The sequence below is a fragment of the Leguminivora glycinivorella genome, chromosome 17 (assembly GCF_023078275.1).
Source record: "Leguminivora glycinivorella isolate SPB_JAAS2020 chromosome 17, LegGlyc_1.1, whole genome shotgun sequence".
NCBI lineage: Eukaryota > Metazoa > Arthropoda > Insecta > Lepidoptera > Tortricidae > Leguminivora > Leguminivora glycinivorella.
The window spans coordinates 5760899-5785453 of record NC_062987.1 but is presented as its reverse complement, the minus strand read 5'-3'; the positions used below and the strand labels follow the sequence as shown (position 1 = coordinate 5785453).

At 36.2% G+C, this 24555-nt stretch overlaps 1 protein-coding gene across 1 annotated transcript; it reads right to left on the bottom strand.

Annotated features, from left to right (window-relative positions):
• Window positions 1–4514: 4514 nt before the first annotated feature.
• Window positions 4515–24327, bottom strand: LOC125235429 (26S proteasome regulatory subunit 6B). Its single transcript, XM_048141991.1, has 10 exons — window positions 24191–24327; window positions 24021–24110; window positions 22985–23156; window positions 22285–22446; window positions 21206–21409; window positions 20388–20535; window positions 19605–19701; window positions 14493–14587; window positions 13678–13836; window positions 4515–4669 (listed from the first exon to the last, which is right to left on the bottom strand). The coding sequence occupies exons 1-10, from the start codon at window positions 24221–24223 to the stop codon at window positions 4585–4587; spliced, it is 1245 nt and encodes a 414-aa protein (XP_047997948.1). The 5' UTR covers window positions 24224–24327; the 3' UTR covers window positions 4515–4584.
• Window positions 24328–24555: the final 228 nt, after the last annotated feature.

The following is a 24555-nucleotide window of genomic DNA, read 5'->3' as shown; positions in this document are numbered from 1 at the left end:
CCACAACGAGCATGACAAACCAAAGTTGTACGAAGCAACTTGTAAAGTGTAATTTTAGTTTTTTGTACAAAATAATCGTTATATCACACATTTTAACTATCGTAAGCGGGAATTACGTATAGGCAATATGTTGATATCCTGTATGTTTTACTAAGTTTAGTATTCTCATCCTAACTACTATGTGACTTTATATATTAATATAATATCGATATGACAATTGCAAAGGAGGGTTTTTGATCGGTAAGACGTAAATATTTACTTGCTTTGCGACAAAAACACAATGTGTAATAATTTATTGTCACTCTTGTTACAGACGCTAAAATTGTATTAGCTTTTTATAAAAAGTGTTCACCAACCACAATCAATGGTTAACGTAGAATCAATGAGTTTTGTTTATAATAGTGGATTTTTGGTTAAGAAGTATGGTGACATTGGTGACGCAGGAAGTGCGATACACTAATAGTACATTACGATACAAGTGCGTAAAAAAGGAAGTTCGAAACGAGTGGCGATAAATTAAAACACGACCGAAGGGAGTGTTTTAAATCGACACGAGTTACGAATTTCCTTTTCGCACGTGTATCGTACGACGTTTTTAGTACAGATGAGCCTCCGAAGTTTGGACCTGGCATATAATTAACCACTTCTCGCACTAGTGCGTAAAAAAATCACCATCTGTACTGAAAAATAGTTACTCGGTTCTGGCGGGTAAACACGGTCGCGTGATAAAGGATATCACGTCAGGCCGTTCTTTTTCGCACTATTTGTAAGTGCACACTAGTGTGCTACGCCCGCTGATTTCAATAGTTCCAAATTGAATTGAGTCTGACCATGGTAAAAGACCATTCGTTGGTGATTCTCTTCTTACTACATTTTAGCGCAGAATGAATATCGTGTCACGTTTCTTATTAAAAATCCACTTGTAGCCTAAATTTTGATTCAGATATAAATTTACTGTATTTGACAGCGTATTTAATACTAAATACGTAATTTCCGCGTCTACTCTTCCAGTGAAGTCATTCCATTGCCGCTCCATACTCTATATGGAAAACATTCCTTTTGTATCTATTTTCTCTTGAACATGTAATTGATATATCGTTGCAAATATATTTATCGTGTTTTTATGCCATAAAATTGTTGGATACATGTTTGTTGTAGATTTATGCGTTAGTGTATGCCTTTAAGCGTTAAGTAATATTATCAATTTATCACGTATCTATAACTCCCGTCTAAATGGAGTGTTATACATTTTTCTTGCACTATTAATATTATATTCATACCTTAAAACAAGCCTTTTACACTTATTTAGGATCTAACCGAATCGTGTCTTCTTATACAGTGTGTTTTTAATTAGTATCTTAAAAGATGACAAAAATGAATCAGTATTATTGTGTAGCAAGACGGCTACTGTTGTACTTACTAAATTATAAATCGATATTAGTGGATATTATTCGTAATCGTAAGTTAAAAACGATATCTTCTACATTCCGGAATGAGTATTTTAAAGTTCTATTTTCTTATTTTTATATTCAACTTTATACTTGATATGTAATGTTATTAAATGAAATTTACAACACGGAGTTCAGCCGAAGTTTAGACTTAAGACAACCCAAAATCTCAAATGTGGCTTTGTGAAATCATTTTTTTCATGGAAACAATTTTATGGCCAATAAAATTTTGTGGCAGCTACATATATAAAATATATAATCACGATGAAGATAATTTAACCCTTACGTTATAAGTATAATCGATGCATAAGCTGCTTTAAAGGCCCTTACTTATCCCGACTGAATTTATTATTTCCCTTATGAACATGATGAACTTTGCTTGAAACGCTACCGCGTGTCTATATTTAACTACATCTCGGTACCTAGATATCATATTATCTTTGAGTGTTGTATTCGAGCGTACCTATTTTAAAGTTTTATTAGCAATAAGAATAAACAGACAGTCACAAATACCCTTTATCCCCTAGTAGGTATTTTATAGAAGTTATAGTATAACTTAAATCGATTTGGCCTTAAAACTGTGATGTCTTTGGACCTGATTATATTTTATCTTAACGAACTTTGCCTGCTAGATATTTTTACATTCTACTTGCCAGATTATTAAGGACTTTTGTTCTCTAAAGTACCCATTAAAATACTATTAAACGAATATTGCCGAATATACAAAAAAAACGACTGGTAATCGATTACCTACCGTAGTCTGTATATGCAAAACACTGATTTAAACTTTCACGATTATTACACATCATTATTTTTAAAATCGGGACTTAATCGCGTATAACTACATATTAAACTGACCTCCAACGAAGGTGTTGATGTCATTTCAAGCCAGTCTTCTCCGAGACCACGGGGACAACGCCGTCCTTGAAACGTTGGAGGTCAGTTTAATATGTAGTTATACGCGATTAAGTCCCGATTTTAAAAATAATGATCTGTATATGCAGTTCGTAGCAACAAGATTAATAAGGATATAATTGTTTGAATGATTTTGGTATTTACATTACAGTGAGCCAAAAAAGTGGTTTACCACTTTTCGACCGTGTTTAATATAGTTTCGATAATGGTAAACCACTTTCTTGGCTGACCGTACTTGTGTAAACAGACCATGCAAATTTTCGCCTACAATGTTTTACGTCTAACGTTACTAACGAAGTATTGTATGTGAATTAGAAAGCTAGCGTTGTGACTAAAATTATACATGTTTAAATCGAAAACGTAGGCAGCTAGATGTTACTAAGATAGACTAGAGCCTTACCCAGACTTAGTGCCTTAACACAGCCTAGATTGTTGACAGCACGTTGAATGCACCATACGTTTGTTATTTACAATATTTGCTCGTATTTATTACAGTATCATGTTAAAATAAATCTTCATCACAAATCATTTTCATCGTCTTCTTGCGACATGATGTTAATCATCAGAATGTCATAATTTATTTGTATCAATTTCAAATTTATGTAAGGTATATGCCAAATATTTTGTAAAATTATGATATCACATTGTTATAAGATTGTTATGAAATATAGATTTTGAGAAATATATTGTTTTATTGTTGCTTTAAGCCTTTCAAAGATCACACATAACTGCGATCTTATTAAGTCTAGGCTCTTTACTGTTTGCATGGAATAAGGTTTGTACTGTAAACTGTAAAGTGATGGAGTTAGAGCAAGCTACGTTGGCAACAGTAATAGCCGCGACTGTGCATGATTTTAATTTTAAAACTTCTATCAAATTATGACGTCATTTTAAAGTTTTGGCTTTCAAAATCACTGTTAAAGGCACTGGTTCCACCGCGAGCTAGTAAGCTATGAGCTATCGGTAGAGATGGGTCGTGGGTAAATACCCAATCTACCCACCCAGGTATTTACCCGGTAAATACCTATCTACCCGGTATTTACCCGTATCTACCCAAATTGACGGGTAAATTCATTTCATGTTGGACATGCTGATTTGTGTTAAAATGGAGATAAATACTAAGTTAGTGGTTGTAATTTTTATACACAATTTAAAACAAAACTGTTCAGTCAAATAGACAATTAAGTTTACAGAAGTTTTAATGTATATTTTTAAAAATAATTAAAAAAATATGTTTTATGTGTGTTTTTTAGATTGTATTAATTAGTCGTATTTATACGATAAAGATAAACTTCCTAGTACTGGTTGGAGGGGGTTATGGTGGAGTTAGGGGGTAAAATGTATTTTTTTCATATTTCATGGAAACTATCATTAATATCGAAAAGTATTGTATGTACGAACTAAAGTAGACACAATTTCCTACAAAAAAAATTATATGCATTTTTGTCATAAAACATACCATGTATGAGTTATGAGCTTGAAAAAGATTTTTTTTAAATATTTTTATTCACATATTTTTATTTACAGTTTTAATTTATTAAAATTATAATTTATCCTAAAAGCATTTGAAATTATTTCCGTATGTCAGAGAATGATATTACACGATTTTTATAGTTGGAGTGATACACTAAAATCACATTTTATCTCATAGCAACCTATTCGTTCCCAATTTGAATAAACATTATGTGTACAATTACAAAGACTGACTTAAATTAATCTATTTTAGCCCAAACACCATTTAAAAACGTCAAATTTGGAAGAAAAATGAAAATACCCGCGTATTTACCCGCGGGTAGGTAAATATCGGGTATTTACCCGGTAAATACCCACCGTCGGGTATTTACCTGGGTAGTTACCCATCTCTAGCTATCGGCTATAAAAACGAACAAAAGATAGTCGCTCAAAAAACACGGCGCAAAAAGACACGGTGATGTTTATAGTTACATAGTTACTTGCCCAGTGGTGAGCTATCAAAATCGCCGTGTCTCTTTTATTCGCACGGGAGTGCTTATCTTTTGTTCGTTTTTATAGCCGATAGCTCATAGCTTACTAGCTCGCGGTGGGACCAGTGCCTTAAGTTTGTTCTAACTCTGCCAGTTTTTGGAGATTGATTTTCTGAATGATTTCAGTAAAACAATAAAAACCAACTCGTTTTAGTTACATAATCAATTATATTTACTTTGAGTTAATTATTTTAAGACAAGACGAATACAATTAATATCTATTTGTAGAATTCGTATTCACTCTCATCCTTCTTGATGTTGTTCTTGTATCCCTTTTCGAAATCTTTAGGCAGGACAATATACCTGAATAAAGCAGAGAAAATGTGATTAGTTTTATGATAATATCAAGGACCATTTAATACTAGACTGATATAGCCCATACAAAAAAGCGTACCCCTGAAAAAAGCTTAGTTTTTGCTTTAAAACTAGATGGCGTTGTTTCGTAACCCGGGAGTGGAAAAAAACATATTTTCACCCATATTTTTACTTGTTTTTATATTATACTATGAATAACTATCAAAAAACTATATTTTAATATCAAAATATTGGCTCAAAACACAATTTTTACAAATTATATTTTTTGGTCAGCCTCGACGTAGTTGTGATCGCTTCGCTGGCTAAGTTTGTTCGCATGTTGTCTAATTATTGCCAAATAAAATGACTAGATGACGTTGGTGGACTAGGAAAATGTCACATCCGTTTCGTTGTTCATTAATATAATATACTTAGTGATATATGTTGAGCTCCAATATACGTTCAACAAAACGCAATCATTGTGCCAACCAAGAATTTTATATATATCTCTGGATAGTGCGTGCCGACCAATGAGTTGAAGCCAGGTTCATTCACCTTTACTCCTATGTTCTATCTCATTCCAACACTGTGATGTATTGCCAGATAAGTTAATAAAAAAAACGTATAAAACATTCTTCAATCAAATTGACTTACTTTTCTTTGTATTATACAAAAAAAAACTCAATCAAAAACCTTATTTCTCCGGTATTTACCTCCTGCGTACTATGGGAACACTAATAATAAAAAAAGGCACGTATTTAACCGGGCGACTAAATAACCATAGAAATGGGTATCAAATATAATAGTTTGGCGACTAAAATGGGGCCTCAAATTATTTCAATATGAGGTAGTATTTTAATGTCATTACGGCTACGGTTTATTCAGACGCGAGTACCAACTATTTATTTGGCAACTGAATTATTATATTGGAAACAATTTAAGAGAGACAGTTTAATAGGAAAACGGCTATCTATTAATATAAAATATACAGTTCTTTTAAAATATTTATATAGCAAATTAACATAAAAAGTACATTTAAAATTTATACATCGGCACTCATCACGTGAGCTGTCATTTTAATAAAAAAAAAGGATTCTTATAAAATATAATGGTCGACAAAATATTGTACTTATGGGTAAGAAATTAGGTGTTTGGGAGTGCTGGCAACTTCGTCTCTATACAATGAATTTAACTTTTCATGACGTTTACTCTATCGAATCTAAGGCCGGTCTTACGCAGTCTTAACGTCACTCTGAAAGATTCATTTTTTTGGCAGGAAAACCTTATTTAAACTTTCACGATTATTACACATCATTATTTTTAAAATCGGGACTTAATCGCGTATAACTACATATTAAACTGACCTCCAACGTTTCAAGGACGGCGTTGTCCCCGTGGTCTCGGAGAAGACTGGCTTGAAATGACATCAACACCTTCTGACAGCCGCGCGAGTTTTTCGAACTACCCGCACTTGGTTTTGATTATCAACTTGAACTGTTTGCGCACTAGGGATGTTACTCTGTCGACATACAACACTGACGATATTTGATTTAACGACTGTCGATATTATTTTCTGCTTACACTTATTAATGACAGGATTCCATGTGGATGAGATCCTAAAACCTTCGTCCCGATTGAAATTGCGATGTTTTTTGATTTCAATGGCTTCACGCACTTTTCTACTGTAGAAATGGCGTTCCGTGGAAAGGACTTTAGGGTCATGTAGTTCGATCCAGTGGTTTGGCCCTGACTCTAACAAATGTTCAGCCACGGCAGACTTGTTGACCTGACGATTTTTCACAGCCGCGATCATCGAACAGAAAATAATATCGACAGTCGTTAAATCAAATATCGTCAGTGTTGTATGTCGACAGAGTAACATCCCTAGTGCGCAAACAGTTCAAGTTGATAATCAAAACCAAGTGCGGGTAGTTCGAAAAACTCGCGCGGCTGTCAGAAGGTGTTGATGTCATTTCAAGCCAGTCTTCTCCGAGACCACGGGGACAACGCCGTCCTTGAAACGTTGGAGGTCAGTTTAATATGTAGTTATACGCGATTAAGTCCCGATTTTAAAAATAATGATAGGAAAACCTTACTCAGAATATGCCTTGGTATAAATCGTTCCGCAGATTTTATAATATCCAATCTTATGCTGGCATAATGTTAATGAAAAAATAATCTTCTAAATTAAGAGTACTTCCGTAGATTTTTGTTTGCATAATATTTAGGCAGTAAAAAGTTGTCCATCTTCTTCCTATTTCTGTTTTGATAGCGAGTCTTGTGTGTTGGGGATGCAAGATACGTAACACTCCTCCTCGCTTCGCTCGTCGTCGTACCTAACGGTGCCTCTGGGACTGTATTTCATTTCCTTTTTGCTATCGTTGTTTTGTTCATACAAAGTACCTAAGAATTATGCCATAGCGGTAGGACTTATATTCTACTAAAAAAATAACCTAACACTAACCCACTTTTCTGCTAGCAGAAAATAATTCTGCTCCTATACCTCTAATATTATACTATACGATTATCACGGTAATTTTTTTTAAATGCCATGTCGGTGGTAAACAAGCATACGATCGGCCTGATGAAAAGTGGTCACCGTAACCTATGGACGCCTGCTACTCAAGGGGTATCATATGCGCGTTACCGACCCATTAGAAGCTTATACACTCCTTTTTGCTGTGTATTTATTATAAAATGATTTGGTACGCGTTCCCTTATAGAGATATTTAAATACTACTCGTGGTTTACGGGTCGCAAATACGATGTTTGAATAGAATAGAATAGAATAAACATTTATTCGTGAACACAGGCAAGACAAAATACACATAATAACAACAAGACGGAAAGGAATGAAGTGCCACGAACTGGCCTCATCTCAGCGTGTTGCTGGTGACTTCCAGCGCTGATTTTCCGATGGGACCATCGTTTCCATAAAGAAACGATTTTATATGTTTTTTTAAAAAAAAACCTACTTCCCAGTAATTTTTTTAGTTGCCTCCGCAATTTAAATACTACTTTAAACGATGAGCTAAGTATAACTATTTAGGTGCTAACATCTATATGACTACAAATATTAAAAATCTTACGCTTTACAAAACTAGGTGCCAATTATTATTTTAGTCGCCAAAGTATTGTTTAATGTTCCTCGGCAATATTTTTGTCGCTTGAAATTTGCTGCCGTTTTTTCAATAATAATGATGCTTAATATTTGAGGCTCATATATTTTTTTTGTCGCCACAATATTAAAACACAGCCAAATTATATTATTGTATGCCCGACTTAACTTCCCGTTAAATATTTTAGTTGCCCGGTTAATTATATGCCATAAAAAAATATGCCCGATATGTCAGAATTGTCAAAATTCATTCACCGATTCAGAGATTTATTTTGCAAAATAAACGTTTTTCGACGATTTACTTAAGTTCTGAGTTATATATTGCATAGTGAACCATTGTGGAAGTAAATGGAAACCGAAATCCGACGTAAAATTTCACAAGTAAGTACTTATTTTACCAAAATGTTCATAAACCTCACTGGCAATAAATTTTCTTCTATTTTGCTTGTAATCTTGGTTACTTCTTATCATTATATTGTTTTCATTGTCTCAAATTATATCAAAATTCCCACGAATAGGTTTAGAACGATAAATATGACCTTTAAAGAAAAATAATGCTATGTGTGGTTTTACGACTAGGGTGACCAATCTTTTTTCTTGCATGGTATTTACTCTTATTGAATGGAGCTAAATCTATCAACTTGGTACGGTTTCTATGTTCATAGTTCATATCACAGTATAATAATACCAACTTTATATAATTTATGTCTTTACAATTAACATGAATAATATTAAACTTTTCAGTGTTCCAAAAGATGAAGGAAGGAGGCAGCATTGGCTGTTGGCTGTCGATTGTACCGATAAAAGGAAATGTTTCAGAGCGTTCGACAATTTGCAGATTTGCACTTTAAGCCTGAAGATTATGACACAGAAAGAAATTTAGAAATTTTACCTGTCCTAACTACTGGGATTTCCCCCACATTGTTAATTACCACACCGGGGTTGATAGCTACTGGGATTAGTTTTCCCAGTAGTTACTACCAAAATATTATTGTGATGGTTTAAAGTGACCAAAACACTAAAATATATATTCCATTGCATGCTTTAATAAACACAGGTGTCAGTTAGTAAAAGACAAATACTTATGTAACTCCGTATAGACAGATAAAGTCTAAGAAAAAACGTACCTCAAAACCATACAGAAAAAGGTACGGTGAGCTAGATGGCGATACACCTTTGGGGTAGGTACGCTCAGATAGATGGCGCTAATATTAATATTTGACATTTTAACACATATCAATATCATATCAAGCTGAGAATATTGTCAAAACGGAGGTTCAAAGGTTTTAAGCCTGTGTCGAGAGATGTAATACGTCAAATTCCGCGGGATATCCCTAATGTATGCTTAATCATGGACACCCTAAAGAAAGAGATGCAAGACCGGCGTGACGTAATTCAAGGTCAAATTTTCTGGCTTCAAAGTAATGTTCGGCGTGCAACATCCAGTATGTATATAAGATTCTTGGTGCCAACAGATGTGACATCCATGTCACATCACAAATGTCATTGTATGATTTATTCAATATTCATAATATGGATATTAAATATTTTAGAATCGCAGCAGCAATGCGAGTAGAGATTCAGAATTAATAACGGTATAAATTAATAATTGTATGACCAATGATAAAATATAATACATAAATTTACCAGTTTAGGTGACAGAAGGCGAATCCAATTTGTAAACATTAAATGTGCTAAGGAAAAGAATCTTTCCGATTTTCAACGGGACACGGCTGAAGGGGCGAGCTGGTTTCGACTGCGCCCATGCATCTCAATTGTCCAGAAAGTTCATTCGAAGATCATTCTGCTTATAATAATCTGAGTAATCACAGTGAACGGTTTGACAGTACTTCAGCTAACATGTAGAGAGACTTGCTAGCTTCGTCGGTCAGGCTTCGTCTTGAACACAACGCGGATAGTTCAGCGTTTCTTGTATGTCACTCCGAGCACCCTAACCATCGGCAGCGTAGGCCATGCACTGGCCGACTAAGTGTGGCACTTTGGATTACGTTTTTATAATAAATTAATGATAGTTTGTATTGTTTTGGTAATATATTTTCTACTCGTATACTACTCGTTTGGTACTCGTATAAACCTAAACTCTGACATAAGTAATAATTAATGAGACTAAATGCGTTTTCACATTATCCGATCCGATATCGGATGTAGGACTGATACCCTATACATTACAGGCGCTATCTTGGATTTTTTCCAATTAAATCCTTCCGACATCCGATATCCGATCGGATAATGTGAAAACGGACTAAGACAATAGATACCTTGTAAAAAATAGCCGTCTCGATGGAGCTGCTTGTTTATCTCTAAAAAGTAATGAAATCTACATAAAGTTCTTTACTGCGATTTCTTTATTATTATAGGTAACTAGCCTTTGCCCGCGGCTTCGCTCGCGTTAAATTCGAAAATCTCTCCACAAACTTCCATCCTCCATTATAAGGAAGTGGGGGGATATAAAAGAGACAAAAAGTAGCCTATGTCACTTTCCATCCCTTCAACTATCTACACTTAAAAAATCACGTCAATACGTCGCTCTGTTTTGCCGTGAAAGATGGACAAACAAACAGACATACACACTTTCCCATTTATAATATTAGTATGGATGTTGTGTGACTTGGCCGTTGAAGTGTAACGGTGCTGGCGACAGATTGGTGCAATGGTGTCATGGAGCACCTGGTTATAAACTTCTTTATACCCTACCCTTGTGTATAAAGAAGTTTATAAGTTTCATATTCGATGGTCCGAGCTAAGGTTCGTAAAGCCATGAAGCCGAGCTGATAATCATTGACACTAAACGCCGATCGAAACGCAGTCTGAAGTGGGCGATAGACGTACGATACGAGCAAGTATGCGTACTTATGGCTCGACGACCTTTTTCGATTATGTGTCACCGTAAGTGCGTTTTCACATTATCCGATCCGATATCGGATATCGGACCGATAATCCATACATTACAGGCGCCATCTTGAATTGTTTCTATTGAAATCCTTCCGACATCCGATATCGGATCGGATAATGTGAAAACGGTAAGTACGCGTAAAAACCGCCGCGCATAGTAGTCGACCATGCAACGCGTACTTGCTCGTACGCCTATCACCCACTTGACGTCGCGCCAACACTTTATGGAAAAAGCGGGTTTTCGACAACGTTCTACCAATAAGATTTTAGACATTGAAAAATCTTCAATAATACTCAACTGTTTCGGTCGCACTTGTTCAAATATAGGATAGGATTGGTGTGAGCGAGACGGTCAGGAGATTGATTGTCAACATGATATCTATCATAAACACCGTTCGAAATGGCCTCATTAAAATCTAAATTTTAAATATATTGAAAGTAATATTACTTTCTAATCATTGACGTCACGCTCAAAATGAAAGAGATAGAAAATTTGACAGTATGGTACTCTTTTGCATGATTGTCATAATTCAAAATAAGAACGATGGCTTGCGTTGTAAACAGGGACTGAAACATGACACGGGGCCCTAGCGTCATCTATATACTTTTCACTGTATCACTTGTAATGCTGTTGAACTACCGCGTGCATATTTAAAAAAAAAACGAGATTTTTATTCAAATGACACTCTTAGTGACATCTAGTGACATAGATTTACGGCTGCCAACGGGGTACGGTATTTAGTATGGACTCTGCTGGTCCTTTATAATCGTCCTTGATAATATGTATTACGTTTTTTTTTTTTAGTATGGATAGGTAGACGTTTGTATGTATTACGTTTTTAGGGGTCGGTATCAAAACGACTGGATTCTCAAAACGACCAGAACAACATAAAGACTTGATCGCAAAACGACCACATCTGCAAAAAGCCTTTATCTCGTAATGACTTTCTAGTAAAACGACCACAAAGCATAAAGTCTGAATAATCAGAACGGCTTACTATCAAAATTACTTGTTCGCGAAAAGACCACCTCGTAGATGGTACAGATCTTAAAATGCCCTAATAGCAAAATAACTAGAACTTAAAACAACTTCCTAGTGAAACGACTACAATTTATGGTATCAAAACGACTAGTTATCAGAATAGCAAAAATATCCATCCATATGTACTACTTATTAAATAATACTTATCTTGCTTCGTGAGCAGGGTCACCACCTCTAGGTCTAGGCTGTGGGAACTATTATATAACTAAGCAAACTTTGAATAAAAAAGGCGATCCTAACAATATATTTTTCTTCTTTTAATTGCTGGTTTTTCTAAACTTGTACAATAAAACACATATTTACTTCAGATAGAAAAAAAACTTTACTATAACTTAAATTGCGTATAACAGGAAAAAAATAAAATTGTAGTACCTGCTTCCTGAACGTAGTACACATAATTATTTTAATTTAACTTGATCTCCGAAATGTTTTGGAGAATATGGAAACAAGTTGTCCACAGGATGAGCGTGGGTTTCCGCTGGAACCTTACAATGACGTGTCTGTGCCATGATAGGTAGATACTTGGATTATGTTTTAGGTATCTACTATAAGTAGGTCGTGGGTTTACTAGTGAAACCCAATAGGTCAATATATTTTTTTCTTTGAAATAAGAACATTGTGAAATTTGCACATAGTTCGAATTTCAAAAACCAATTTGCTTGACTTATCGGGATTCACCAGTAAACCCTCGAGGTATAGTTTTTGCAGGAAGAGAAAAGAGTAAAAGGGACATTTTTTAAGTTTCATAAATGATGGTAAACGAAGTCACTTTCATAGAACTAGTGTAGAAATAAAATCTTGGGATAAGGTGCTAAAGCGGATTCCAGGCTCTTTTATAATGTTGAAACACGAGACGTACCTATTTATCACGATATCATACATTTCATGCTATTTTACTAACAAGACTAATTGCTACCATGCCATTCTGAGATTAAGTTCATTTGCGATCTAGTTATTTTGCTATTAGGGCATTCTAAGATCTATACCTTCTACGAGATGGTCTTTTTACTAACAAGTAATTTTGATAGTAAACCGGTCTGATATTCAGACTTTATGCTTTGTGGACGTTTTACTAGAAAGTCATTACGAGACAAAGGCTTTTTGCAGATGTGGTCGTTTTGAGATCAAGTCTTTATGTGGTTCTGGTCGTTTTGAGAATCCAGTCGTTTTGATACCGACCCGTTTTTAGTTCCATCTAATTAACAGCGTATGCCTGAATCTTTCTCATCCTCTTAAAATATGCGTTGCGTACGTTAGTCCGTTTTCACATTATCAGATCCGATATCGGATGTCGGAAGGATTTCAACGGAAATAATCCGAGACGGCGCCTGATGGTGTAATATAATGGGATATCGGTCCTACATCCGATATCGGATCGGATAATGTGAAAACGCACTTAGGGTGTCTCTAAATTTACGATTTTCAGAATTTAATAACGGTACCTAAATCGGTTTTAAACTCAAAAAAACCTAAAAATAAGTCGGTCGATTTCAGTAACTGTAACCCGTACTGAATTTCATGCGATTTTCCCATACAATGTATGAAACATGACTTGTTTTTGTTTATTTTTATCTATTTTTTTCATTTCAACCGCATCGTGTACACGTTATATCACAAAAAATCTCGATGCGAAAAGAAACCCCTTTATAAAATTTGTTAACTTACCGAAGATCTCCATTTTTTTTGAGCTACTATCAGTATATTTGTAGCGTAATTTGCGCTTGCGTTTATTAGAAGAGAGTACTGTGCTTGTGACGTCTGATACGAGTATGTGATGTGCTGACTACAGGCCCCGAATGGCATTTCTGCGATTCGAAACGCTACCGAAACGCCGCAGAAATGTAGTCTGGCTCTGTTCCGCCAATACGCAAGAGCGATAGAGATAGGTACGAAAGAGATATTATCGTGAGCGTTTGTGCATCGGGCTACACAGACGGAGCGCACCTGTTCTCGCGGACGGCGTGCATGCCGGCCTCCTGGCAGATGGCGTTGATGTCGGCGCCCGACACGCGGTCGGGGCGCGCCACGAACTCCTCCAGGTCCACCTCCTCCGACAGGTTCATCTTCGCCGTGATGGTCGAGAAGATCAGCCGCTTCTGACGTCTGGAATATGGTCATTATTTCATGCAGTGGTTACTAAGAGCAAAGAGGATCGAGTATTATAGAGAGTTACTGTCCAAGTAAAATAAATGTAATCACAGTGCATAGACTGCCATCTCTCGACACAGGCTTAAAACTTTTGAACGACACTTTGGCCCATATTCTTAGCTTGATGTGTGTTAAAATGACAAATGTGAATATTAGCGCCATCTAGCCGAGCGTCCCCCAAAGGTAACGCCATCTAGGCCACGGTACCTTTTTCTCTATGGCTTTGAGGTAGCTTTTTTTTCTTAGACTTTATCGGTCTATACGGAGTTACATATGTCTTTGCTAAAAGCTAGCTGTATCGACCGATGGTAGAAGACCGATCAACTTTACCTTGCCAAAAATGATTAAACAATCAAATTTAGCAAATGTTTTAATGAGAACAGACGGTTTGGTGCAACGGACCATAAGTGTACTTACAAAATGTTTATTCAAGTAACACAAAAATATTGACAGTGAACACCTCAATGAAACAGATGAAATAAAACAAACAAAACATATGCACCCGAAATGCCTCCATTACAAATATAAATCTGATGGAAAGGTGCAAACCAAAACGATCAAAGTGGTCAAATATATTACGACACGCCTTTTGTTAGTAAATCTCATCTTACCTATCAGGAAGTGGGAATTCAATTTTTCTGTCCAAACGGCCCGGTCTGAGCAGAGCAGGATCTAGCGTATCGGCACGGTTTGTGGCCATTATAACCTGAAAAAAAAAAAAAAAAATAAGACAAAATTAAATTAAAACGAGTACAAAACGCTTTTAATACATATATACAATCACGCCTGTATCCCATAAAGGGGTAGGCAGAGCACATGAAATTGCTCAAGTTTCAGTACCAATCTTGGTTTTATATCCTGAGAAATATATATTTAAATTAGAGATGGGCCGAATATAGACTTTGCCGAATACGAATATTCGGCCGAACATTCGGTTCAGCTCTTACCGAACCGAACATTAGGCCGAATATTCGGTTACGCCATATTTTAAAAGCGGATGTTAAGATTAAAACTATCAAATGATTGATAATGGTTAGAATAAGAATAAGAGAATAAGAATAATTTATTGAAAAAACCTTATTGCTAATGTTACATTTATGCGTTTACTTATAGTACGTGCAGTGTTACGTGCGCCCGAACTAGGAAAATAATCCTGTATCTCGGGCAAAGAGATAATGTCCTAGTTTAAAACACAATTTAATGTAAACAAATTAAAATCATGAGAACATGTACATAAATAGGTATTAAAAATAAAATTAATTACACTTGGAAAACATGTGTTGCTGCGTCAGCGTTTATAACATCTAAAAAATAGATCGATCGTGTATATTTTATATTTTTACATTGTTATTCAAACTACCTATCTTAAATTGCAAGAACTGCATTTTAAAAGTATGTAACTTTACGGTTAGTAGGACAAATTTATTTTTTTGATAAATAGACAAAGTATATCTACCTATTGATTATAAAGTTATACAAAACATGAAACGCTTGTGAAAATGTTAAAAAATGATTGATCAGTAAAATGACAAAAACTGGCAATAACTACAATCAAAACTATTATTAATTCAAAGTTGGCAAAAAAAATAATAATAATCAAAGTATCAGTAATTTAGTCTAATCTGTTCGTGTACTTAAATCTCACCATAATCAATTGAGTTTATGTATCGTCGTTCAGCCGTTTTCCTGACGGGACAGTCAGGGTCCCCAGTTTGATGGTTGCTTGGTTTTTTGAAGAGACTGCATGTGGCACATTTCGGGTCTTCTGCTTTATTGGGGCATTCCTTGTCCGAGTGGCCTAGATTACTGCAATGTCCACACGTCAGTTCTGGCTGTCTACATGTTTTCACAGCGTGGCCATAGAAATGACACTTCAGACATCTGGTAAGGGTTGTAAAGTCTTTCACGAGACACGATGACCAGTTAATGAATGCTCGGTTCTGAGATACGAGAGCTCTTCGTATATTGGCTGGGACTTCAATTATAAAATTACAAGTTTCTAAATCTTTTTTACCTGACTTGTGGCTTAATTTAATAGAAGCTAAGAATTTTTCCCTAGTTAAGTTTGGAAACTTATCGGCTATATTCTGCTCGTATAAACAACTGTAGACCTCTTGTTCCCGCATAGTAGACGGTACACCTAGTAGAATGATCCTGGGCCTGCGCTTGAGGGGTTCATCGATGGTCAGATTCGGGGATGTGTTTTTAAATGTTAATTTCAATTTTTCTATGTCGTCCTTTGTATCGGTGCTAATAATAACCCCGCCATTTTTGACTTTGCGCACCGCTCTTACGTGCAGTTTCATTTCTTCTGGATTAATAATTTTTTGCACCAGGTTTTTCGTTTCCTCACTGGACTTTGACTGGTCTTTAGGGTAAATTGCGACTGAGCTCAAATTTACAGGGCGGACTTCTTTTTTATTGCTAGTTTTCACCATATCAGCAAAAGACAGAGCGTTTGTAGTTGGAGTAGTAGCGCTAACGATGCTGTTCTTGAGGGCTCGGAAACTTTCTGACAGGTCGAGTTTTTCTTCCAGAGATTGAAGGTCGTGGTGGTTTTGGATAGCCTTTTGTTTGAGGCTTTGGTAGAGGACTGCCATGTTTGCGGAACCATGGGAAACTTTTCGGCAGAGGCTTTGGATCCTGAGCTTCTGGTCGGCGTTCAATTTGCCTTCCGTCGAGATGCTGCTAATTTCAGAAAGATATTTTTCTATGGTGCTCATCCAGTTCTGAAGGTCTGATGTTGATACCACGTCAAGGGTTGTCTGATCTGGTCTTGTTTGTTGAACATTTTCATTCCTGGTGTCCGAGGGCAATGGTGTTGATGGTGGACTTCGCTGAGTTTTGGAGCTACGGCCGAATGGACTATTATTACCACTCATTTTGTATAAAGTTATTGATAACTAAACACTGACGTCATAACTACTTGCACAGCACAAGGCACATCGCATGACACAGTTTTTCAATATCGAGGTCAATGCATATTGCACATGATTTTAATTCGTAAATTAATAAAATATTGCAACGTCTTACACGTCTGCTCACACCGATCGCTAGGTAAGATGGTAGGTAAGGTTACATATGTTAACTACAACTATGTTCTTATGAATTATGATTTAGTGGATAACTAACACTTAGTTAAAACAACTCTCCCATATAACCATAATCGGTCGTCGTTCCTACGCAAATCGTCCTATTTTGTGTACACACAGGTCTTCGGGTCTCAATGCTTAGTCGCAGTACGGTCGACGTTTAGTCGAGGCGACCCAAATGGGGACGATTGGTAACAGGCACAAATGGTCACAGAAGTGACAAAAGTGCACTACGCGTGCACACATTGTTACCGTTTGGCGACTACTTTCCCAAAATCATTCGTTCATTTCATTCTTTTCAAATGGCGAGTGTCAGAGACGTCAAAGTAAAAAAGAAATAAAAACATATGACATTAAAATAAATAAGAATAAGAATTAAGAAGAATTTAATAAGAAGAATAAGGTAAGAATTTGTTAAAGATAAATATTGTTTGCATTTGTAATATAATGTGGGCTAATTACCATGGCCAATTAAATTGCTCGAGTGATTTCATAAAATAAGTCTAAATTTATCAACGCGCCATCAATTTACCTCAGTTTAACCAGCAATAATATTATTGACTACTCGGTGTTTGTGTACATAACTAAATTTATTGGTGAAGTTTTAGTGCTTCGGTGCATATACTATACTGAAATAATAAAAATAATGCTTAGAAAACCAATAAAGTTGTTAAAATATGGATTAAGACTGGGTAATATTCGATGTAAAAAACAGTCACGTCAAACGGTCAACAAACGGTCGCAAAATGGTCGTAGCGTACACGCGTGACCGAAAGCAGTGAATCTTTATTGGATTTACAAAATGGCTTCTTGTATTCATTTTTCCAGGTATCCTCAAACTTTATAAACAATTAAATATGCCGTCGTACTCAGTTGTCCTCACTGAAGAAGATTTAAAAAAAAATTAATATGCGTACCGAGCTGCTGGGTTGTAATGGATCGGGGACCATATTATTATGGTCTTCTATAGAGCAACTAGTATTTTGCGGCATTTTACAACTGACACTTGTTGAAGTAGTCGTCATTATTATTACTATCAACATTAATTTCAGCGATCTGAACTTCTTTTGTCAAGATTTTTGTAGAGATAAGTGTCCACAAATTTGTAATGATAAAGAGAGATAAATAAAACGTAGTAGAGTAAATAATTTGTTTTTTTTTGTAACCCAAACAAAACACTTGTAGATGCAAGTGCGGAAAAGAGGAAAATCGATACGAGTAGCGATAAATTAATACACGAACGAAGGGGGTATTTTAAATCGACACGAATTGCGAATGTCCTTTTCGCACGTGTATCGTACGACGATTTTCAGTACCTAAATCTAAGAGAGTTTCGACCAGACAAGAAATGAATCATTGCTCGCACTACTGCGTTAAAAAAAGCAGCATCTGTACTGAAAAAAACTATTATTGCGCAACAGAAGAACCCAATACATTTATGTAAAACTGCGTCACAAATACTAAGTAGTAACTACCAGCATTCATAACAATATAATATACGTCGATTTTCATTAATATTACTATCAACATTAATTTCAGCGATCTGAACTTCTGTGCCATTTCTGCCTAAAAATAATGAAGGTTAGAATAATACTAACTACATTATGTATAGGAGTTTACTCTAGTATGCACTTCACAAGACATCTATTAATATCACAGTAAATACTCTATTTCATTTGATACCTACTTTTATTGTGTAAAGCAATACTACACATCTTTTTTATCAATAAGAATTAAAAATTGTTTACATTAAGTAACTATAAAGTGCTTATCTATTTGTATTATCGTTCTGTACTTTTCTTAACTTTCCCACATTTCTATAAAATGTCGAAGAGTGCTTAAATGGTCGTCGTTGTTTATTATTATTTAATTCGCTCATATTTAAATGATTCAAAGCAACCAGTCCACAACTTCACCAGACAGTTTGAGAAACCTTCGTATTTCAGATTGTCATTTGCGGATACAGTGGTTTAGGAGCAGTTCGGTAATCAGACCTACACATGTGTGTACAAATTCTGTCAATGTCACTGTCAGAAGCCGTTCTGACAGTGACAATGACAGCCACAAATTCGTCCACATGTTGTTACCGTTATGTGTGCGTCGACTAATAAAGTGTCGTTAAAAATCGTTCTGACAGTGACATTGACAGCCACAGATTCGTACACATTTTGTTACCGTAACAAGTGCACACGCCGACTACATTTTGTTATTGTATCAATACGGTCGCATTGTTTGCACGACATTACCACGCGTTATGTCACATTTGACAGTTAGTTACTGATTTGAAGATTTTGCGACCGAAATGGTTGTATGGGCTGAACCCTTCTCAACTCTTAAACTACGGTTTTTTTAACTTTTTTTACAAAACAATTGTATTGTACGCATAGGTAATTAATTATCTCTTTTTAGTAGTTCCTCAGAAAGCTACTAAAATAGGAGCGTATTATCCAACGGAATACGAAAGATCTTCATTAGTTATTTACTTTGTTTATTCGGTAAATATTCGGCAATGCAACCGAACTATTCGGCCGAATACGAACATTGAGAAACTTGGCCAATATGCCGAATACCGAATATTCGGCCCATCTCTTAATTTAAATATTTATGTGGAAGAATATTTTTTTAAAATACCTTGACGTTAGTGGTCTGGTCAAAACCATCCATTTGGTTTAGCAGTTCCAGAAGGATTCTTTGTACTTCTCTGTCGGCACCAGTTTGTGCATCAAATCTGGAAATTAAAACAAAAAACTAATATTCCACGGCTTGGCTTAAAAAACTTTGTAGTAAGGTGTAACATTCATAGCAGGTAAAGGCTAAACGTAATGTGATCTGTTTTTTTTGGACCACAATACGAAAATAAGGAGATAAAATAGGCGAGGAGACAACCCAAGATTGAGTTGGTGCTTAGAAAACAAGTTCGTTTTTTTAAAGATAACGGTCGATTATACCTAAGTTTTATCAAATATTTTAGTCATCTCTAGAAAATATAAATAGGAAATAAGTTATTCATGTTATGGTTAAAAAAAACCGGGATATAATACCGTGATTACCTTTTTGATTTTTGTCAAAACTCAAATCTTAGGTAATCACTAAAGAAATAAAACTATGGAAACGGATTATATCCCGTATAATTAATTTACAATTCATCCTGGGGTCTCCGGTGTCATTCATTACACGCGATATGATTCGTTTCCATAGTTTTATTTCATGAGTAGCTATCGCGGTAACCGAAGACAATATTAGGTAATCACTAGTTCATAAAAAGGTAATCACAAGTCTAGAGTCAAATATGTTAGTTTTTAATTTGTTTTTCTAAAAATAAATCGCACGACGGCAATGGCACGGCTTTTCTAACCCTAATAAAACCGGACACCGGACTCCTAATAAAAGTGTTGACAAAGAAAGGTCGCGTACCTCTTGGTCGCGATGGCGTCGATTTCGTCGATGAAGATGATGGCGGGGCTGTTCTCCTTGGCGAGGCGGAACACGTCGCGCACCATGCGCGGGCCCTCGCCCAGGTACTTCTGCACGAACTCTGATCCTACTACGCGGATGAACGCCGCTGGAAAGTGAACAATAACTTAATTAAAAATACACCAACATAAAACTTGACTTCTCTAAAGTTTTGCTATTTGAAAGCTAGCAATATCAATAATGATTTTTTACTTTGACCCACAAAATAAAGCGGTCCCGAAAAGTGCAGATTTGTCAACAGTTTATTTAGGATAATAGTGTTTGTAGCATAGGTACATGTGAAGGCTGTGCCACTTCTCCATAGGCTGCAATGGCCAGTTACAACAGGCGGGGTGTTCGCACTACGTGCAGTAACGTAGTGCGAACACCCGCCTCATACCTTATGTGGAAAGTTGACACTCGTTGCAACCGAATTTTATAACTTTGTTTTCTTAAGACTGACAAGGTCGCTCTGCCAAAGTGTAATCAAGTATCTATACAACTAGGCGGGCGTGTGGTCTAGTGGTAAAGACGTTAGCCGCGTAAGCTGAAGACCCGGGTTCGATTCCCGGCTCGGCCACCAGTGGACCTTGCCTCTATTTCAATTTTGTAATCAAGTATCTATTTATGTAGGTTTTTGTTCTGAACTGATATTTTGGTTGAATTTATTTTAGATGAAGTAACGCAGTTCACTGCGCCTGTCGGTGTCGGCAACGGCCTCCTCCAGCTCTGTCCAGTGTTTCCTCTGCCGGCAGTGGCAAGTATCAAGTATCGGTCACCCGTGGTGTGGTGCGCCACAGCCTTGGCCAGCATGGTCTTGCCGCAGCCGGGCGGGCCGTACATGAGCACGCCGCGCGGCGGCTCGATGCCGATCTGGCGGTACAGCTCCACGTGCGTCAGCGGCAGCTCCACCGCCTCGCGGATCTCCTGCTTCTGCGTGTCCATGCCTCCGATGTCGGAGTATTGGACGTCGGGTTTTTCGTCTGAAAAACAAAAGACAATTGGTATATTTCACTTTTGTAAGGTTTATTAATTATTTAAACACTTACCCCCTTATTCATAAACATTTTCTAAAGTTATCAAGCCAATAAAGTTAATTTGTCCCTTTCTATCACATCAATACATCGGAAAGGGACAAACGAACTTTATCGACTTGATAACTTTAGAGAACGTTTATGAATAAAGGGGTAAATGTACATAATTTAACACTGCAAATGGGTGAATCAACTTTTTCTTGCCTGTTATTGCCATGGTTACGGTCCCCTGAGTCACTCTGGTTTTATGCAAAATTATACTACTTAAACTATGAAAACGTGCATTTTTCTGGTGTTAACAAGCCCTTTCCTTAATTTGCCACCTACAAACATGGACTACATGCATGCTTGCATAATTTCAGTAGCATAATTTTGCATTCAACCAGCGTGACTCAGGGGACCGTAACCATGGCAATAACAGGCAAGAAAAAGTTGATTCACCCAAATACACTACTGACGAAAATTACAGTTTAAAATACGGAACATAGTCACAAAACATACCTACATTGAGATGGTAAATCGAGATTTGAATGATTATCTGTTGATTTGATTCTGATCAGAAAATGAATACAGATGTAGTGCGAAAAGCGTTTCCTTCGTATTTTTTCGAAATTTTCGTATTTGTGATGCTAGTTTAGACAGTGTTGTATGAAACTTTCCTTTTTTGTTGAAAATGATAGAAATCTGGTAACAAAAAAGGAAGGTTTAGGATATTTTGGGACAGTGTCAGTACTTCAATTTTTATCGTCGGAGACGTGATCCAAACTCACTTGAGACTGACTGAAATAGCATGACACGTTTGTATGTTTCATGCTAAAACATACCTGCTTGCAACATGGAGATGGAGCTATCAGCTTCCGGGGGCAGTACATCAACCAGAGCATTGGAGTGCTTGTGTAGGGCGACAGATGCTGAAGGCTTCAGCAGTTCCCGGTCAATGGTGGACAGGATGCGGACATAGTAGTTGGACCCTGTTGTGCTGCCCACTGAAACATAAATAGAAAATTTATTATGTATATATATTATATGATTTTACACTCCGGCAACCTTTAAATGTAGGGTGAACAGGCATCTTCTGGGCGAGCTCACTCCATCGTAAGGCCACGTCTTATCCTTTGGCTGGTCTGCGGCCAAGAGTAAGCCCATTCATAATTAAAAAAAAAAACACTCCTACAATGAGCTTCGAAGAATCCAACTTTTTCTTTAATTTTGAAAATTGAATATCAGTAAAACCCTAAGAACAAATGTTTCAGATACTTTCTATCTATAAATATTCTTTTCAACATTTTGCGTCACAAATTGTTGGCTCGTGATAGGTATAATAGGTATTATAAAAGTAATAAGCTTGTCTGAAACGTGTTATAGCAGACACAGGCTAAGTAACAACAGTTTTTTTGTATTATGACAACAACTACTTAAAGAGTTATTAAGACAATTTAATAGCCATATCATACAAAAATGTTGATGAATATGTCTATGTCAATGTACATTGGGCGGCTAGAGGATAGGTACACAATAAATTACCTATGCCAGTATTCTGATCAACGGCCTCAAGGAACTGCCCGATGACCAGCGGCACGGACTGGATGCGCTTTACCTCCTCCTGAGCATGCAGGTATTCTTTCTTCAGGTTCCTTTGTTCATCTTTGATGTAATCTTCCTGCACCTCCAGGAACTCTAACATGCGCTGCAGTTTCTGCAATATTATTTTAATGTATTTTTAAAACTGGCAGGCTGGCGCTTGTCTATTACCCCAATATTTTACTCTCTTGGTTAATTAGTTCCAATTAGGGATGTCACGAATGTCGCATGTGTCACATTCGCGAATGCGAATGCGAATATTCAGAATGCGAATGTGCGAATATCGCTGAATTTCATAAAAAACCAAAATAAAAACCAAGCAATCACCAACAACCCGCCAGGAAAAAAATTTAAAATGCTTACTATTGGTCAAAATGCCGAGTACGAACTTTACGCCGTACGAATTTGACCTATCTGCGCATGCGCGAGTCGACAGTCGACAAGTAGCAATTGGAGCGGCCGGCGCGGGCGAGGAACTAGCTGCGACTTGCACACATTCGCATTCGCAAAACATATTTTGAAGCGAATGCGAATGTCAATGCAAATGTTTAAAAGAATGCGAATCATTCGCATATGCGAATGCGAATGCAAATATTCGTAACATCCCTAGTTCCAATATGCACCAGATACAATATTAAATTTTATAGTTACATAATGTAATGCCATAAAGAAAATAGATTACTAGAAACAACAGGCAGTTAGCAAAATAATCATTTTACAATTGCATCTTTAAGGCTTGATGTTTTAAACAGGTATCGCTACCGGATGTTTTACCACCATTGTATTGAAAGATTCAAGAACCCCAGATTCAGAGTGATCTGGGATGACATTAATAACGTTATTTTACATAAATTGTCATATTACATACGGTTCTATGGTACACATTTGAATGGAGGTAAAAGTTAACCTACATTTACTACTTAATGTATATCAATATGCATATCATATGCATATTTTATGTGAAAAATATAATATTTACCTTATATTTAGTGTATAAATCTTCTGATTCTACTTCTTCGAAGGTTTGTGGTCCTGCAAATGCTCCTTTAGCATCGGTAGCAATGTCATCCTACAAAGGCAAACATTTGGATAAATCACACAAAGACTGGAAATACTGAAGAAAATGCATATAGTACTGAAGTTTTTTACCTTCTCGGGTAATATAATGCCAATTTCTTCCATATTATTAGTTTTAATTAACTATTTATTGGAAAAGATGATTATACAAAAACACTGCCAGCAAATTCAATCGTGAATTGTCAAATCTACCGAAATGTCAAACAACTAACGCATTGTCATGGCTATTTCATTTCACGCAGAAAATAAATGTGATGTGATTGTGAAATAAAGTTTTCATGTGTATGTTTTGAGTTTTTTTAATTTCTTAGTTTTACAAGTTTGAATAAATAAAATATAATAAATACAATTATATTTAAGTTGAAGAGCCTTCAATGTGGCATTTTCTGACAGTCTGATATTACAAGTGCCTGAAAATAATATTTTCTCAAACATGC

What these genes read in the sequence shown, in the direction of transcription:
- LOC125235429 (XM_048141991.1), bottom strand. Translation starts at nt 24,223, where the DNA reads ATGGAAGAAATTGGCATTATATTACCCGAGAAG. An exon ending in CATCTCCATGTTGCAAGCAG is followed by an intron (nt 21,410 to 22,284) that starts GTATGTTTTAGC and finishes TTTGTTTTTCAG; the next exon opens with ACGAAAAACCCGACGTCCAA. An exon ending in ACCAGACCACTAACGTCAAG is followed by an intron (nt 14,588 to 19,604) that starts GTATTTTAAAAA and finishes TTTTTTTTTCAG; the next exon opens with GTTATAATGGCCACAAACCG.